The sequence below is a fragment of the Protopterus annectens genome, chromosome 1.part0 (genome assembly GCF_019279795.1).
Source record: "Protopterus annectens isolate FY-2018-M chromosome 1.part0, PAN1.0, whole genome shotgun sequence".
Lineage (NCBI taxonomy): Eukaryota > Metazoa > Chordata > Ceratodontiformes > Protopteridae > Protopterus > Protopterus annectens.
This window is the reverse complement of record NC_056725.1, coordinates 1,891,310,439-1,891,328,490: the sequence shown is the minus strand read 5'-3', so window position 1 is coordinate 1,891,328,490 and position 18,052 is coordinate 1,891,310,439. Positions and strand designations below refer to the sequence as shown.

The 18,052-nt window shown below is 38.2% G+C and overlaps 1 protein-coding gene across 1 annotated transcript in view; it reads left to right on the top strand.

The window, feature by feature from the left end:
• The window catches only part of SPEF2 (sperm flagellar 2), a 2,540,087-nt gene that overhangs the window by 1,766,814 nt on the left and 755,221 nt on the right, over positions 1 to 18,052 (top strand). Inside the window, exon 23 of the mRNA XM_044069998.1 lies at positions 3,547 to 3,776. Within this exon, the coding sequence (XP_043925933.1) occupies positions 3,547 to 3,776 (230 nt within the window). The remainder of the gene's footprint in view (positions 1 to 3,546; positions 3,777 to 18,052) is intronic.

The window sequence follows — 18,052 nt, the reverse complement described above, 5'->3', positions numbered from 1 at the left end:
TGGAAGTATAGTTTAAAAAGCTTCTGCTATGGCAGCTAAGGAAATGTGGGAAGAGACTAAACAAGAGATAATACAAAAGCTGAGAAACTGGAAGCTCTTGTTTGTGGATTTGGATAGCAAGATACAAACAGTGAAAATGGTTATATTTCCTTTACTTTTATATACAGGCTGGGCATATTTTTTTAACCTGAGAAGTTCTGGAAATAATAAAGAGTTGAAGGAATTTATCTGGGAGAGAAAGAGGGTAATGGTCACGTGGCATACCTTGACCTTCTGACAACAAGAACAAGGTGGCTTAGGATTACCTGATTTCAATGGATATTTCAGAGCTACACAGTTAAAGGTCATATACATAACACAAACAGAAAGCTATAAATCAAAATGGAAAAATATTATAATGAAACAGGAAAATTTAAGAAATAAGGGACAGCTCAATAGTAGTAGGAGCAACAGAACTTATACAAAAGAATTCATAATCATACTTGGATGTGTTACTGATACATGTAACTCCATATGAATTGCAAAAGGAGTCATTACTGGGCACATTGTGGGTGCTGTGAAGAGCACTTCTGGCTAATATCAAAAATTGAAACAATTCTAATTTCATGAACGTTAATCATATTTTGACTTAGGAACAGGGTCCATTCCTGTCATAGAAACCCAAAATACTTGGAGAAATTAAAAAAGAGAGAAGCAATATTATATTCATAAACTGTTAGAAATTATTTTAAGAACTAAGCCAACACAAGAATGGAGGAAGGAGATTTTGCTGATTGGGATGACTGCAATTAGGGGTACAGAGAATAGGCAAAAGAGGGCTGGAATTTATTGGAGAAAACTATTAGAGGAACCAAGGTATTGGGAGCAAATAACTAGAAATAGAAAGGTAATAGAATTGGAAGAGTCCAAGAAGACATTGGACTGCAGGCTAGAGACTGCCTACCCTAAAAAGGATTGACATCAAAGTACAGGTAAACATAAAAGGATAGGGGAATCCTAAGTGGAAGACCTCCTCTGGTAAAGTTTTTAGTTGAATCTAGAACATAAGCTGCTGTTAAAAAAGGGATAATTGGTAGGGCATATAACATATTGCATGAAAACTATAGTGACCAATCAGAGGAGGTTAGAGAAGATTGGGAAGAGAGAGATTGGATAAGTCACATGAAATAGTTGCAGGACATATGTATGGCTCCCATGTATGCAACAAAAGTCTAAAAGATTTAAGATTTTTGATAGGAAGTGTTTACTTAGGTATTTTTATACCCCAAGCGGACTCCAAAGAATGTTTCCTCAGCTATATGGTAAATGATGGAGGTGTAATGGGGAAGAAAGAGTTAATTGGGAATGTGTTTTGGGAGTGCAATGAGTTTGCAGACTTCAGAATTCCCTACAGAGTACTCTGTCAGAAATATTGGGTGAGCAAATGGGTCTTAGGAAATGAATATTTGAGCTGGGATGCAAGAACAGAATTGCCTAGACATTGTAAGGCCTTGTTAAGTTTAATTCTGGTGTCTACCAAAAAAGCAATTACTAGAAAATGGAAATCAAAATCTAAACAACTGTGTCTAGTGGGATCTTTAGAAAATGGTAGGAGCAAATTATATAGAAAAAATGGAAGTATTGGTAACAATACATGCAGCATAATGTTTTGGAGGAGGAGTGAACTTTCAGGGAAGGCAGGAACTGAACAAATTATGTAATGTTGGATTAATGATAGTTATATATATAACAAATGTGATGTATAATGTTTGCAACTAGAAGAATGTTAATATGGTTTCTTTTGCTTTTATATAAATGAATGTTTGCCTGTGTCTTAAGTGATAGTTCCATACAGATGTTAAAAATCTCTGTAATCACCTTTAAGCCTTAATAACTGAATATCCTGACTCTTACCATTTGTTTAAATTGTACAAGAACTTGTCTGAAAAGAGTCCTTGGTACACCTTTACAATTATTAGGACTTTTAACCTTTATAACATTAGCCAGGACTTGATCAGACTGCAGACTTCATTAAAAATGACTGAATCATGTAAGAAAAGCATGTGATAGCTTACCCACACAGATAAATAAGTAAGTACATAAGTAGATGGATAGATAGACAAATAGATAAGATTGGTAGACAAATAAATGAATAAATACATGTAATTATTTATCTGATATTTGTTTACAGGGAAAGTCTGACTGAGATAATATCCCATTTCAAGCAGAGGTCTGGGAAGAAAACCTTCACATTGACATAATATAGTTACAGTTAAATAACAAAGCTATTACCAAACATAATACAGAACAGCAACATATTAACTTAATTTCATACAGTATGAACTTATACAGAGTACAAAGTTACATTTCATAAAGATGACTATATACAGAGTGTATGCTTTGGAAAGTGATGACTAGTTAGCATAGCCTAGGTAAAATTATACTTATCCTCTGTCTAAAAATAAAATAAAAAAAAAAACATGGGAGTTACGTGTGTACAGTCTGTTCATACTATGATCCTTAAACACCTCAACATCTAAGAAATGCAATTGCCTCTGATTACTACTGTATGTCCTTATGCAGATCTTTCTGACTCCTTGCAGCTTGGAGTCAACTACTAATCCCTTAATTCTGTTAAATTCAACCCATATATATGTGTGTGTGTGTGTGTGTGTGTGTGTGTGTGTGTGTGTGTGTGTGTGTGTGTGTGTGTGTGTGTGTGTGTGTGTGTGTGTGTGTGTGTGTGTGTGTGTGTGTGGCACAAGAGTCAAACAACCTCTATCACTCCAGAATAAGCTTACTGACCCTACTCAAACACTGGTCATTTAGAGTGTGGGCAGATCTTTATCTCTTTCTACACCACAGAGCTGGAAACACCAGAGATTTGTGTTGATAACTGTGAAAAGATAATAATTTAGCATAAAAGACCAGGCTTTGTGATAAGATAATGACTTAGCTTAAATGACCATGTTGAGTCCATAGTTTGTAAGGGTTGAGGGACATAACCTATATGTACATCGTCCTAATTTTTTAGTTGGAATAAATAAAACTGAATCACTGAAAAGGAAAGCAAAGGGAGGGGAGGTGGAGACCATGTATAACAAAGTAATAGTATGGATCAAAGGAAGGTGGAATATATGGGAGTGCAGAGTGCAAGAGAAACTTATAAGAGATACAGTTTTTAACCACTAGGTATCATACTTGGGAAGATTAAACAGATAGTGGTCTTCTTATGATCAGAACTATTCATCAACCACTGTCATTATGACACTACACTGCCCAAAATCACACATTTTACATTATCTTTTGTTGAATAATCTACTTTTTGTCTATGGATAAATAAAGTCATTCTGAAAGAAACAATGATAGTGTGGCATAATCATTTTCCATCTCATTTATATTTTATAATTTTTATCTCTTTCAGTATTAACATGAGAAAGCAGTGAGCTAAATGCTACTTAGTAAACCTCCTTGCCATCAATAACTGTGATGTTTTATTCTACAGTGTAACAAATAAGCACTGTATCATTATTAATATATCTCTTATATTGAATATGTATATTTTAGTGTCAACCATTTGATAGAAATTGCTCGTCATCACATTGAAAGTGCAACAAAGATCCAATATGAGCTGGTTTTACATGAGTCGGAATTTTACATCAATGGTGATGTGAAAATATTTCCAGATCCTATTCCTCCCCCAAGCCCACCAGCATTAGAGACACCACAGAATGGAACACTAACCATTAAACAACTTGATACCCTCTGCCAGCAGTTCAGAAATATTGCACCTTCAGGTGAGTGAAATATCTCATAGACGGTATAGATATTTAGTTTCTATTTTTTCTGAATACTGTAGATGAACAGTAAAACAAAACATGTTTTATCTGTGTAACTAAGTTGCAGTTTGATTACAATTTTTACTATAAAGTGAGCTTAACTTTGTCAACTATCAAATGATGAAAAATACTGAGTTATCCTAACTGTTCATTGAGCTGTACCTCAGTAGGGTTTTGACTTGTCCTTTTTAACTTGTCACTGTTCAACTTGGTGATCAGTATTTGCTACTAAATCACTGCTGGTTCTGTTTTTCTTTGTGAACTGGCCTTAATTCATTTAACATGGCCTTTTCAATTTGCTTCACTGTTTTGTAACCATTAAGTTGGCATATTTAAGTGAGGGTGAAGGGGACAAAGCCTTCTATATAGTGGGGGCTTGACAGCTTGCTCTCAAAAAAAAAAAAAAAAAAAAAAGACACTTTTGATAGTTGCTTTACCAGAGGAATATCTGAAAGGTTTTTTTTTTTTCATCTGACTAACCATTCAGCTATGGAGATGTAGGGGAAGCAGGATGTGCAGAAAACAAAAATACTGTGGTTGGCACCTGTTGACATTTGTTCTAAAGAATATTTTATCACATGGTTGGTATGTACATGGAAAAATATTGCCTAAGTGAAGCCAGCAGTGCAGGCTTTCTGACTGTGTACTTTATTTATTTGTGTGTTTAGTTATTGCTTGTTATTAGTTTGTTTACTGGGAAAGTCGGACTGAGCACAAAATCCATTTTCAGCAGAGGTCCAGGGAGAAACGCTCCATAGAAATGTATTGAACAATGAAATAATAAATACATGGTAAAACAAACAAACAAAAAATTCCATAGTACTTGAATTACAGTTTTCAATACAGCAAGGAGAAGCATTACAAACAAAATACAGCAGACTTGTAGGATAAGCTATTTGGAAGTGACTTAGAATAATCAAAGGGATTTGATCTCACGTATGTAGAGACAAGACACCTATTTAAATGACTATGTATTCTATGGATATTGGTTCTGGTTTATACTGCATTTGAGCTTAAAGGACCACAGTGGTCAGAAATTGATAAAACATTTTTTTATATCTGTGTGCCCTTTTAAATTGTTATCGCAAATTTTCATTTTGTTCCAAATACCTTGATGGGGTTGAACACACTGGCATGATTTTAGTTTTTGGTTGGACTTTGTGATGGTCATCAAACTGATCACTTCTGCAGTAGCCTTAACTAGATGGGCATCCAGTTTCTAAAACATCAGCAGTGTCAGTGGCTGAACAGCTTTAGAAGGTTGTGGGTTCTATTCTCATATCAGGTAGATGGATTGCTGACAAATCAGAGTGCATAAGAGAGTTGCTGCAGTCTTGAGTGTGTTGTCCTTTGGACTGAGATGTTAAACAGAGGTCCCATCTACTGGTGTTGGTGGTAGGTCAGGTGGGTGTAAAAGATCCATAAACACCTTTTACAAAAAGCAAAGTAAACAGGTACAACAAACTGCTGGTAAGTGACCTTCTAAAAAAACAATGTCAGGAAGGTTCCAAGAAGAAAGGTGGAATACCACCCCCCACCAGAATAAAGAACAGTCTAACAAGTGTGAATGACAATCTGCAAGAATCTCCACCCCCTTCCCACCCTGGCAAGCTTTAAAGTCTGTCCAGAAAATATGAACCAGCATTTCTCTCTTTAGTATCAGATAGTTTCAGACAAATGGGTTCTGAAAGCATATTATCACAGTTGCAGATGGCAGAGGGAGTCTCTCCCTCATTTCCATGGCACTCCACTTCATCTGCCAAATCAAACTCCTCTATTCCATCCTGTCATTCAATACCTGCTGATTCCTGGGTGATAGAAAAGGTCCTTCCTTCTTAGCTAGGAGAAGGGTTCTATTCAGGAATGTTTCTGGTGCCATATAAAGAAGATTCAAAGAGACTAGTCCTGGATCTTTACTTTCTAAACCAGTTTGATCTTTCCTTTCTAAACCAGTTTGTGATAGTGCCTAAGTTCAAACTGTTGTCTCTTCACAAATGGTCACCTCATATTCCCCATTTTAGTTTTCTTGTGACCTTAGTTTTAAAAGATGCTTATCATCACATTCCTACAGCTTCAGATTTCAGAGAGTTCTCAAGGTTTTCTCTGTCTCAGTTGTACTTTCAGTTGTCTGCATTACGCTTTGGACTATCCATTGACCAAGGGCATTTACAAGGTGCCTATCTTCAGAATAACATTCTTTAGAATGTAATGTATTTAAAAGATTTGCTTATCTTTGCAGAGTGTTTTTCAAAGTGTCAGGAATTTCTCACTTGAGTGAGCCATCTTGTACACAGTCTGGGATTCCAGGAGAACATACAAAAGTCTTGTTTAACTCCTTCTCTCAGGACTGTTTTCATGGAGTATCTTTTAGATGGGTCACCTTCATTTCACTGACAGACCATTTCATTGAAACTCATTTCACTGACACACCATTTCACTGACAACTAGTACTTGCATGAATTTAAGGCAAATAACAGGGATTTGTCCCCTTCTCCAATGTAGTGTGACCCTGGAGTTAGTATATATAGTTGGGGGGCACAGCCCCCCACATTAGGGGGTGTGGGGGGGTGAAGCCCCCAACCTATTTTGGTTTAAAACAAGAATATAACACAAAATGTACAGAATTTAAACCAAAATTGGGGGGGCTTCACCCCCACACCCCCAATGTGGAGGGCTGTGCCCCCCACCCCCCAACTATATATACTAACTCCAGGATCACACTACATTGGGGAAGGAGACAAATCCCTGTTATTTGCCTTAAATTCCTACAAGTACAAGTCAGTGAAATGGTCTGTCAGTGAAGTGAAGGTAACCCCTTCTGGATACCTCAGTTCAAGGAGCTTTTCTTCCACAGGAAAAAGCAGATTTGTATCTAGATCTATTCCTGGGTTTTTCCATTTGGACATCTGTCTCAGTCAGGGAATTTCTTAGGATTCTATGTCTTGTGGCATTTATGATTCCCCTTGCAAGACTCCACATGAGTAAAATTCAGTGGTAACTAGAATCTGTATGGTCGCAACATCAACATCCCCTGACTTTCCAGATTCTAGTTTTGGGGGTTGTGAAAAGGGAGATTCTTTGATGGATAGACCAATTTTACTGGAATCCAATTATACTATTTTCCTGCTAGCTTCAGCACAGTCTATAGTAAAACACAATTCAGACTTCGATTGGGGAACAGTCTGTAACGGGATAAAAGTTCAGGGTCTTTGCAATAGAAAAGCTGGACCAAAACAGAAATGTAAAAGGGCTGTTGGCACTTATAAATGCTCTCAATACTCACAGCATGGGATATAACTTTACAGCACAATCACACTCTACAGGCATCTTGCATTTTATGGTAGACAAGCTGAGCAGGACCAGGGCAGACTCACACAAATGGAAACTGAATCTGAGGTCTTCCATTAATTGATTAAACTGTGGGGAACACCTCAGCTAGATCTTTTTTCTCTAGTCAGAACAAACAGTTTGCAAAATTCTGCTCCAGGACTCCATGTAAGAATGTTTGGAAAACAGATGCATTCTCTTTTCCTTATACAGGAATGCTCCTGTATGCTTTTCTACCCTTTCCACTAATACTGAAGGCAATTCTGAATATTGAGAAGGATTCTTCGAAAGTCATTATGGTGACTCCCTTCTGACCCAAGTAACATTGGTTCTCCCTTCTGTTGGAAATGGTGAAGGGCAGTTAATACAAGTTCCTCAGCTTCCTCACAGACTGGACCTACTCAGGGCAAGGGGTGTTTGTTGCAGCCCATCCCCAAACAACTGCAATTAACTGCCAGGATGACAGAATCTTCATACCTTTTAGGCATGTATTTTCTGAGGATGTGCAGCAGGGTATTGAAGGAGGCAAGAAAATCTGCTGCTAGAAAATCATATATTAGTAAATGGAAAATACTTTCTAGCTGGTGCCAAGATGAGAACCAGCACCCTTTCAGGGTTAGTGTCTCCCTGGTTCTACATTATTTGAGTGTGTTATTATCCTCTGGCCTGCCATACTCCTCCATCAAAGTTCATTTGTTGGTCATTTCAACATGTCTGCCCATAAATCCCGCTCTTTCAATGCAATCTCATTTGAAAATGTTTTGAAAGGGGTATTGCAATACCAAGCCTCCTAAGAAACAGGTGACTCATCCATAGGATATTGATTTTATTTCCAAAAAAATAGCTCTTGGTTCATTAGAACTAGCTCATCAGGCTGACTTGAGGTTCATAGCATGGCAAATAGAATTACTGATGGCTGTTACCTCTGCAAGAAGGGTATCTGAGTTGTAAGCTCTTATAGTGTGTCAAGCTTATCTTATTTTTCACAAATATAGGGTTTCCTTAAGAATTAATCCTTTATTTATGTTTAAAGTGGTATCCAAGTTTACTTTGTGCAAAGCTGTCCATCTCCCTGTCTTCTTTTCAGAACCTAAAAATGAGGAAGAAAGGATGCTGCATACCTTGGATGTCCACAAAAAGCTCTGGTGCTATCATGATGGAACAAAATATTTTAGAAACTCTGATCAGTTGTTCAGTTCCTGTGAAGGGGAAAAAGAAAGGGGAGCCTGTGTCAAAGCATATTGTTTTCAAAATGGTTTTCTCATGCTGTTATCTTTTGCTATGCCCACCACAGTAGTGCAATTCATGTCAGGGTCAAGGCTCATTCTTCCAGGGCCTTGCATTCATCTGTATCATTTTGGAAAGGGTTGGATTCTAGAAGTATTCTGGAAGAAGCATCTTGGTCTTCTGTGTATACCTTACAAAGCACTACAAAACAAATTCCTTTTCCTGATCTAGTACAGGCTTAGCAAGGACCATTCTCCAGGAGCACCTGCACCTTTATTCGTCTTCCTCCCATTTAGCCTAAGCTTTAGTAATCTACCCATTAGCTAAGACTACTGCAGCAGTAATCAATATTCTGAACATAGTGCCGTTGTGTAAGTAATGATCGCTGCTGCAGTGCACTCCCTCCATCCCCCTTGTTCTGTATGTTTTTGTTTTCAGGGTGAACATTTCTAACTTAAGTTTCCTAGAGTTAATCTTTTCAGGGCTCTAGACACCTACTGTCCATTGGCATGAAAGCTCTGAAGGTCTTTGGAGGCCAATGCGCTCTTTTTCTTTAGCTCAGCTCAAGCTGAATGATGGTTTGGGTTCATGGAAGATGCCCTTAAAGCTTGGGAAGCTGTGTGTTTGTTTTATTCTGTGCAGGATATAACCCATGTAGCTACAGCTATTGCAATAGTGATGATTTGAACATCTACTGTTGCAGTAAGTTTATTTACATAACTGTACTTTAATGCCCTTTGTTCAAACTGCAAATATCCCATCTGCACCTGACATGCATATCATTGTATCTCATAAACGTACTATGACTGTAAGATTGCTACTGGATAACAGAAACAAAAATGCAGTGGTTGATTGTTTATTTATTTATTTACTTATTCGTTACTTAGATGACATCCACTAGGCACAAGAGTTGTTTTTCAGTGGTGAACTGAACTAATGCGGACACATGTCAGTCATCACCCTTGCCACAGTAGCAAGGAAGATGGATATAATAAATGTGCATGGTTTAAAGAAGCCAATCAACCAGACTGTTTTAGGATTGCAGTAGGAAATGGAGTACCTAGAGAAATCCCAGGCAGAGCTGGGTAGAACATACCAATTTACATAGATTTGTCTGGAGGTTAGGGCTGAACCTCACTGTCCACAACTTGAAGGTTGAAGTTTTAATCACTAAACCACTTTTCTGTCTACTACCTACATCATCTCTTTTGACAAACTAATACTTTATCCTTTCATGAAGTGTGATATTATCAAGTATGAGCATTTGTTGTTATGTGCATGTGCAAAGAATATAACTTAAAAGTTTATAACCAGCTGTTTCTTACACTTTGTGTGGTTCTCCTCTGTGAATTTATTTTTTTGTTCTTTTGTAACCCACCTTTTATTGATAATTAGCATGAGTGAAAAAAACAGTGTATCAGTAGTCCATTAAAAAATAAATAAAAAGTTATCACAAACAGTCATTTGAAATGAGTTAATATACTGCAAAGTCTAAGTTAGTGCATTCCATGCAAAGAGGAAAATAAACCATAATTCATTCAAAACAATATAATCAGGTTCAGTTCAAAGTGCAAGGCCTAACTTATTACTATGACAATGTAAAATAGCCATTCCCAGTGATTAAAAATTATTTTCTAAACTGATAAGAGGTGCATCATTTAATGGGTGCCTAAATCCAAAAGCCCAAAGCTATAAGAGGGATATTTCATCTCAGGGCCAAGGCAGTAGTGCATGGATCTTTCCCATATGGTTGAGCTATGTGGACATACTCAAATCACATGAAGATAGTTTTCTCTTCTTTTACTGTACCTCCAACAGATCCCATTACCACATCCCCATCTTTCCCTTTCTGTAGGTGTAAGGTGTCAAAATTAATTTTCTTGAAGTGAGTAAAGAATAGATGGTATAGAACTAACCAAATCTTTCTCATTGTCAGTAAATGGTTGAAAAGGAGTCTACAAATTTCCTTTTCAAGCAGTATGGACTACTGCTGTCCCTTGTGTTCAGACAAATCTGAACTATAGTCATCAAGAGCATTATATAGCAATGAAAGCAGACAGGGTCTGGGAATCAGGAATGTTGAATCTGATGTTGCCATTTTTATGCATTCCTCAACTGATGGGTTTTGGATCTGACTTGGATCTGGCTCGGCCTCTTCTAGATCCTTGGATCCAACTCTCAAACTCCCTAATTTACCCATAATGCCCCACCAACCTAACATGGCTCGGATCTCTTTTACTACCATATTGCTGCAGACACCGATCCACTCTCTCTCGAGCTATCAGTTGTAATTTACTATAAAACAGTGAGTTTTTATATTTATTTATTTTTTGGAAGGGCTGTCCCTTAAACTTTTTTACCTGTTCTCCCTTAATTTCAGAATTTTCTTGTAAAAAGAAAAGCATGTGTGTGTGTGTGTTTGTGTGTGTGTGTGTGTGTGTGTATATATATATATATATATATATATATATATATATATATATATATATATATATATATATATATATATATATATATATAAATAGGTTTACTATCAAAATTTAGATTGGCACTTATACAAAGCTGAGAAGGTCGAAAGGCTGTTTTCAAGTTTTCATAATGCCGATCCAGAAAATGTTCGAATCCACATTAGAGAATGGTAGTGTGCATTCTCTAATGTGGACTCAACATTCTGATAACAGATTGTACTACAGTAAGGACTGGGAAATATACTCTTTCCTCACTGTAGCGCATTCTCGGATTTGGAGTATATAATGTACAGGGGGTGTGGGGGGCACAGCCCCCCACATGGGGTGTGCAAGGGGGGCTTGCCCCTCCCCCCGTAAAAATATTACCGGTAACACGGAATTTCGACACTGGAACTTCTGGCGTTCAAATGTCGATTCTGTGTTACCATTTCCAAAATTTTGGTAATTCATTATTACCAATTTCGGCAAAATGGTTCGATCAAAAGGTGGAAAATTATTTTAATTTCCCCATTTTGATACTAAACCTATATGTATACGTTTTGCCTTTCTTTTTTAGTTATTTAGTTTTGGGTTAATATCCTTGGTCTCCATTATGGCAGACAAGCCAAATGGTTTTAAAAAATGCATTTCCTGTGTGCACAAAAATCCTCAATTCATATGCCACAGGGAATGTCTATTGGTTGGGCACTACTTCTTTAGTTTCTTGATGTTCCATATATCCTGGCTTCAACAGCAGGGCACTTACTGACAGAAGAACAAATTAGTTTTGAAGAGCCTACTTCCTTCTTCTTCTTCTTCTTCTTCTTCTTCTTCTTCTTCTTCTTCTTCTTCTTCTCCTGCTTCAACTGGGGCTCAAACCCACTCCAAGAAATCAAAATAAAGTCTGATTTGGCTTCCAAAGACAAAGATACCAAAAGAAGGTCTCTGTACCCATCAACATCTTCTGTTCCATCCCTAGAGCCACCATCCAGAATTTCAAAGAAATCATAGCTGACTCCCATGGATCCCACTACTTCAAAAACAAAACCTCCTTGGATCTGGTCATTATTTGCCAGATCAGATACTTATTTGACTCCCTTCACCATTTTTACAGAGGTCTTCACATAAACATTCCAAGCCCCTGTCTACTAGCTCCTTGCTTAGGTCCTCCAGGAGCTTGTGCGATGCTGAAGTGGATAAGATGATAAGGAAATTCTTCAAAACTCAGATCCAGATGGGGATAATTCTTTCTCTATCTCCCATTGGATCCATGAGCCTGCCCATTAAAAGTCCTCTTTTGTTTACTCCTTCTCCAGTCTGGCCTGTGGTTTTAGAGCCCTTGGATCTGATATCACTGGGAGTGTCCTTGTCAGATCCAAAAACATGTTGTTCCTTCAACTGTGGGCACCACCCTGAGCCATCCAGGTCTGAACACTTCAGAGCAGGAATACTTATCAGAGCTGAAGCGTTGGCACTGGATCTAGGGGACTGGAGTTGACTTTGAAATTATCAGAGCCATTCACACCTCTCAGAGCTTTGGCACTGATCCCATCCTCAGGTAGTGGGGGCTTTGGGGGATTCAAGGGTCAATGGTGCAGTAGATATCAGTTATGATACCCCCAGCTTCAGTATTATCTACAAATTCTGCCTTTCATATTGCGGAGAGGGCCTTCTCTTTACCTAAAGAAAGGACATCCCCACCCCCTTGGATCATATATGTTTACCGTCTTTGGGTCATTGCTCTGAGCCTTGTTCTTGTATTCCACTGGGACATCCAACCTATTCAACTCTCCAGTCAGTCTCTCAGGAATCGTCTGTCACTTCTGATAACTCACCAGACCATCCTCCGATGAGGTCTATTGGAGAAGAACATATAAAAGAAGATACTTAGATTCCCATCAGGAATCTATGACTGAGGATACCAATTTCAATGAAGGGGAAGGGTCCCCAGATCTGCACCTGAAGATGTCTCCTTTGGTGATATACTTGAACTCCTAAAGCAAAAATGTGGTTGGTCTTCCAACACCCCGTCCCAAGGAGAGTCGATGTTCCTGGAGGCTTTCGGGTCTGGCCTGGATATGTCTTGTGTGACCCCCAACCCCTCCTAAGCTGATGTACATAGACAACTTTGATTATATCTCCATCTGACCAAAGATTTCTGGAAGACTGATCAGTTATTTGTATCCTTTCCATGTAACAGATTAGACAGGCCAGTTTCTAAAGTTACCCTGGCCAAATGGTTAACAGATTGCATATTCTTTGTCTGTAGTAAAAGTGGATTATCCTTGCCAAAACCCCCTAGAGCTCATTCCACAAGATCTATGGCTGTATCTTTAGCCTGCTGGTCAAGAACGTCCATAGATGACATTTGTACAACTGCCACTTGGTCCAATGCTTACTATTTTATTGCTCATTACAAATTGGATTAAGTTTGTAGAAACAGTCCTGCTTTTGGCTCCGCAGTACTCTAAAACATCATTCCATAAGGATTACCCATGGTTCATCTAGCTGTGGACTCTGTCCCATCAGTTGAGGAATGAATGAAAGTAGCAGCTTCAAAAAAAAAAAACTTCCTATCTTTCCAACACTCTTCCCATTACTGTTGGAGATACCCAAGGGATATTACTTTGGGAATTACTGTTCCTTGTTTGAGCTCCAGTTCTATTTTTTTAATCTACACCTTTTTAAAATATTAAAATATTATTCATTGTCTACTAAAGGCAGCAAACTCAAACTGAGATATGTTAGGCTGACAGGGCATTATGGGTAAAGAAAGGTGCTTGAGAGTTGGATCCAAGGATCTGGAAGAAGCGACCAAATTGGATCCAAAACCCATCAGTTGTGGAGAATGAAAATAGACAACACAAGCATAACGTTATGGTGAATACATCACTTTATTTTCTCACCATCACTGTGACTAGATCATTACATTCTTTGTTAATATCATGGCTAAGAAATCATAGCTGCAGGTATTGTCACCAGGGGAAATCATCATTATTGTAATTTCCTCTACATTCTGTGAAGGATACAGGCTTTTAGTCTTACTTAAGAAAGAAGCCTAACCAATATAAAATATTGCCTTCCATCTAGTTAGTGTAAAAAAGTGGGTCTGTTATAGTAACTTGATTGTTAACTTATATCCTATCCCATATGTTAGAAGCTCCTGACTATTTTGCTTGGACCAGCCTTTTACACATTCTAATCTTATATCCGCCAGGATCCCATACTTTTCTTTCTTCCGGGGAGTGAGGGCTTGGTTTTCTACATGCATGAGAGAGAGTACAGGCAAAATTCACAGGAGTCTTGCATTTCCTGTGGCTAGAGTTAAGTGTGCTAAGTCTGCTGCTCTTTAAAACAGGAAGTCCCAATCCACACAATCTTTTGGCGGTCATAATATTTTTTCCTTGCAAGTTTGGGATGCCTATTGTCCCTGATGAAGCTTAAAAAAATTTAATCTTATTTGTAACACTTGAATACAACAAGGTAGAAAAAGGTATTTTGGAATCAAGAACATTTACACAGTTACAATCTTTCCTAACAGTGGGAGTTTTAAAATGACCAAGTAATACATTTATCTTTGCAAAAATCATTTAGGTGAAGGTTGTCAGTGCACAGGCTGCTAAAAGAATAAATTATTCTAATGCCTAGGTAAACAAATGTTAAACTCCATTGGACTCTTTCTTCTGGAAACTTTGGGAGTTTAAGGAGAGTGCTATGGTTTCTGTCCAATTAAGCATTAATTCTGATAAGACCCAAATTTATGCAAAACCCTCAACACTTCCACTATATGTACCTGGGGAGTCCATTAACCAAAGAGTGCGGTTATCAGCAAACCAGATATCAGTTAAGTTTAGCGTATTCAAATATGGCACACCCCAATGAGAAAAGGTCTGTCTGTCATCTATGATAAAGGCTTAGTAATTCTGCTGCTAAGACAAACGTAGTGGGAATAATGGACACCTCTGTCTCATTTCCCTGTGCAATTCCTATGAGTTGGAAAATATATCACTTGTAATGACTTGGGCTATGGGTTGTTTCTATGGCAATTTACACATACGAGAAATTCCTCTGGTAAACCAAAGGAGTGAAGAACCCACCAAAAAATTTCAATATAGCGAATCAAAGTCTTTGTTAAAATAAATAATGTGACCATTGGATTGTTCTTATAATGGCTCAGTTATTAAATGTTGCAGGAAATCCTTAATATACCTGTTATGCCATATCTGTTAAGGATGAAGCCCTGCTCAGTATCACCAATGAGATATGACATTAATTTCTCCAACTGAGATGGCAGTACCTTATGCAATATTTTGTCTCACTGGCATCGGAAGGATAAGATCTTTCATTCTTTCAGAAAAGTAACTGTATTCACCACTCAGGTATGGTAAGCCAGCTTCCCTTTTCTGATGGTTTCATTAAATAAGGTTAGTAGGGATGGTGTTATTTCTTTCCTTGGTTTTGTATAATTTGAATGGCAAGCCATCTAGTCCTGGGGCTTTTCCTGATTTAAATTATTGCATTGCTTGTTTTAGCTCCACCAAAGTAATAGACGTAGCTTGACATCCCATTGGATCCACTCATAAATGTACCCATTTATTTTTTTGAAAAAAAAGCTTTCCATTTATTATTAGACATTTCTGGTAGAGGATTAGTATAAACTATGAATATAGAATATCTTGGTTGAGATTATTGCTTTTGCTGAATTGGAAATGAGCCCTTCACACAAAGTATGTAATGTGTATTTTTTTCTTTTCTTTTTGGTGTTCTGGAAGACAATGTGACCAGAGCTTGAGAGAGTTTATTTGTCTCACCCAGTTTAGTAATTTTATCGGCTCCCATTTTGATGCAGGAGTGAGTATCTAGCCCCTTTAATGTCTCTTTTAAGTCTTTACATCTCCCCGTGCTGAGCTTTATTGTACAGGCTACTCTTACCTATCGCTTCGTAATCTGAATTAATTCCTTTTCTGCATTATTTCTGGTCTATCATCTCAACATCAGAAGCCTAAACAACAAGATCCATAGCCTACATGGACTCTTAGCTGTTCACTCCCCTTATATCCTCTGCCTCACAGAAACCTGGCTAAAACCAATAATCAAAGATAACGAAATAACCCCCCCCACAGTACAACATCCTTAGATTGGCCCGGATCTCCAGGAAAGGTGGCAGGGTAGCTGTACTATACAAGTCTACCCTAACAATAACAATTGACACCCAACAGCCACCCCAGTTTGGGAATGCAGAAATTCTCATCACCAAACTAATAATAAACAAAAATAAATGCAGATACATTGTCTGCATTTATATTCCATCTGGCAAGAATGGTAATAATCTAGAAAATATCTTACATTGGCTAGCTTCTAACTATCCCCAGGAAACCATTGTCTTGGGGGACTTTAACATTGATTGGAGCACCTGTTCCTCTGAAACTCCCTCCAACCATTTAAACCTCCACGGGTTTACTCAGATCATTGCCACCCCCTCCAGATTTAGCAAAAATAGAGTCAAAGATAGTATCCTTGATTGGATACATATTAGCAGCCACCCCCAAAAGTACAAGTCAGGTGTATTACCCGATGATCTAAGTAATCACTGCCTTACCTACATTATTAGGCTCAAAGCTGACTTTCCCAACCAGCCCACCTACAAATCTATAAGAAACATCAGGAAATTTAACCTTGACAACCTCCAAAATGAACTCAAAGCATGTAATTGGAATGTCTTGAAATTACTCCCATTACAAGACGCAGTTGAGTACTTCAATACCAGATTTATGGCTATCCTTAACCACCATGCTCCTACCCATACCATCCATGTAAAAGCCACAGTTGCACCATGGCTATCTAAAGAAACAAAAAACAAAATGAAACTAAGAAACAACGCCTGGGCCAGGTGGCATGTTACCAAAGCCCCTATGGACCAAGTAAGATACCAGCAGCTAAGGAATCAGACCAAAAAATCTGTCATTCCAGACAGATAAAATCACTACACTCTCCCACAACAAAAATATCAGCTAAAACCCTCAAAAGTTCTGGGCTGGTATTAACAGTCTTCTCCACCCAGGCTGTTCCACCACTCCTAACCCATCACTTGCCCTTGATAAATTACCTATAGAAATTACAAACAGCTTCAACTCCTTCTTTACTGAAACTATCCAGTCTCTAGCTACCCATCTCACTCCATCTGACACAAACACCAGCTCTGACACATCTAGCCCTGATCCAACCAGCACCCAACCCACCTTCACTTTTCAAACCGAACCTACCAACCTGATCTGGACCTTACTCAAAAAGCTAAAACCTACTACACTAGCTGTTGACCACCTCCCAGCTGAATATATTCAAAAAGCAGCTGTTGCCATAGCACTTCCCATTTCTATTCTGATCAACAGATCCATCTCAGAAGAATCCATCTCAGCAATATGGAAAATATCACATTTTATACCTCTCCATAAAGGAGGAAGTTCCACAGAATTATCTGACTTTAGACCTATAGCCATTCTTTCACCACTAGCTAAAATCATGGAAAGACGCATACACAAACAAATCATGCACTTTCTTATTCAAAACGGAAAGCTTGCTGACTCTTAGCATGGCTTTAGGCCATTCCACAGTACCACCACGGCTCTTCTGTCTTTCTTTAATGTCATCAATCTTCATCGTAACAACAACAAACTATCTTCAGCACTCTTCCTAGATCCCTCAAAAGCTTTCGATATGGTCAACCTTCAGCTACTGCTCAATACCCTACAAACCATTGGTTTAGACCAACACGCAATACAATGGTTTCACTCCTACCTAAATGGTAGACAGCAGGCTGTCTTATCCCAACTTCCTCTAACCCTAGGTATCCCACAGGTGACCATACTAGGTTGCCTTCTTTTCCCTATCTTTATCAATGATCTGCACACCACTATCCCAGGAGCCACCTGAATCCAATATGCAAATGACTCAATGCTAATATACTCCGCCTCCTCTCATACACATCTTCTAACCATACAAAGCTTCTAGGCATAATAATAGACAACAACTTTAAATTTGATAAACATGTCAATCACACTATTAAGTCCGTCAATAAAAAACTTGGCTCCCTGTACAGAGCCAAACCTTTCCTCACACCCTAGCTATGGTAGCTATTGCAAGATCACACCTCCTCTCTACCCTTATGTGTGCCTTCCCTGTACTCACCAACCTATCCAAAACCGATCTCAACAAATTATCTAGATGTTACAATCA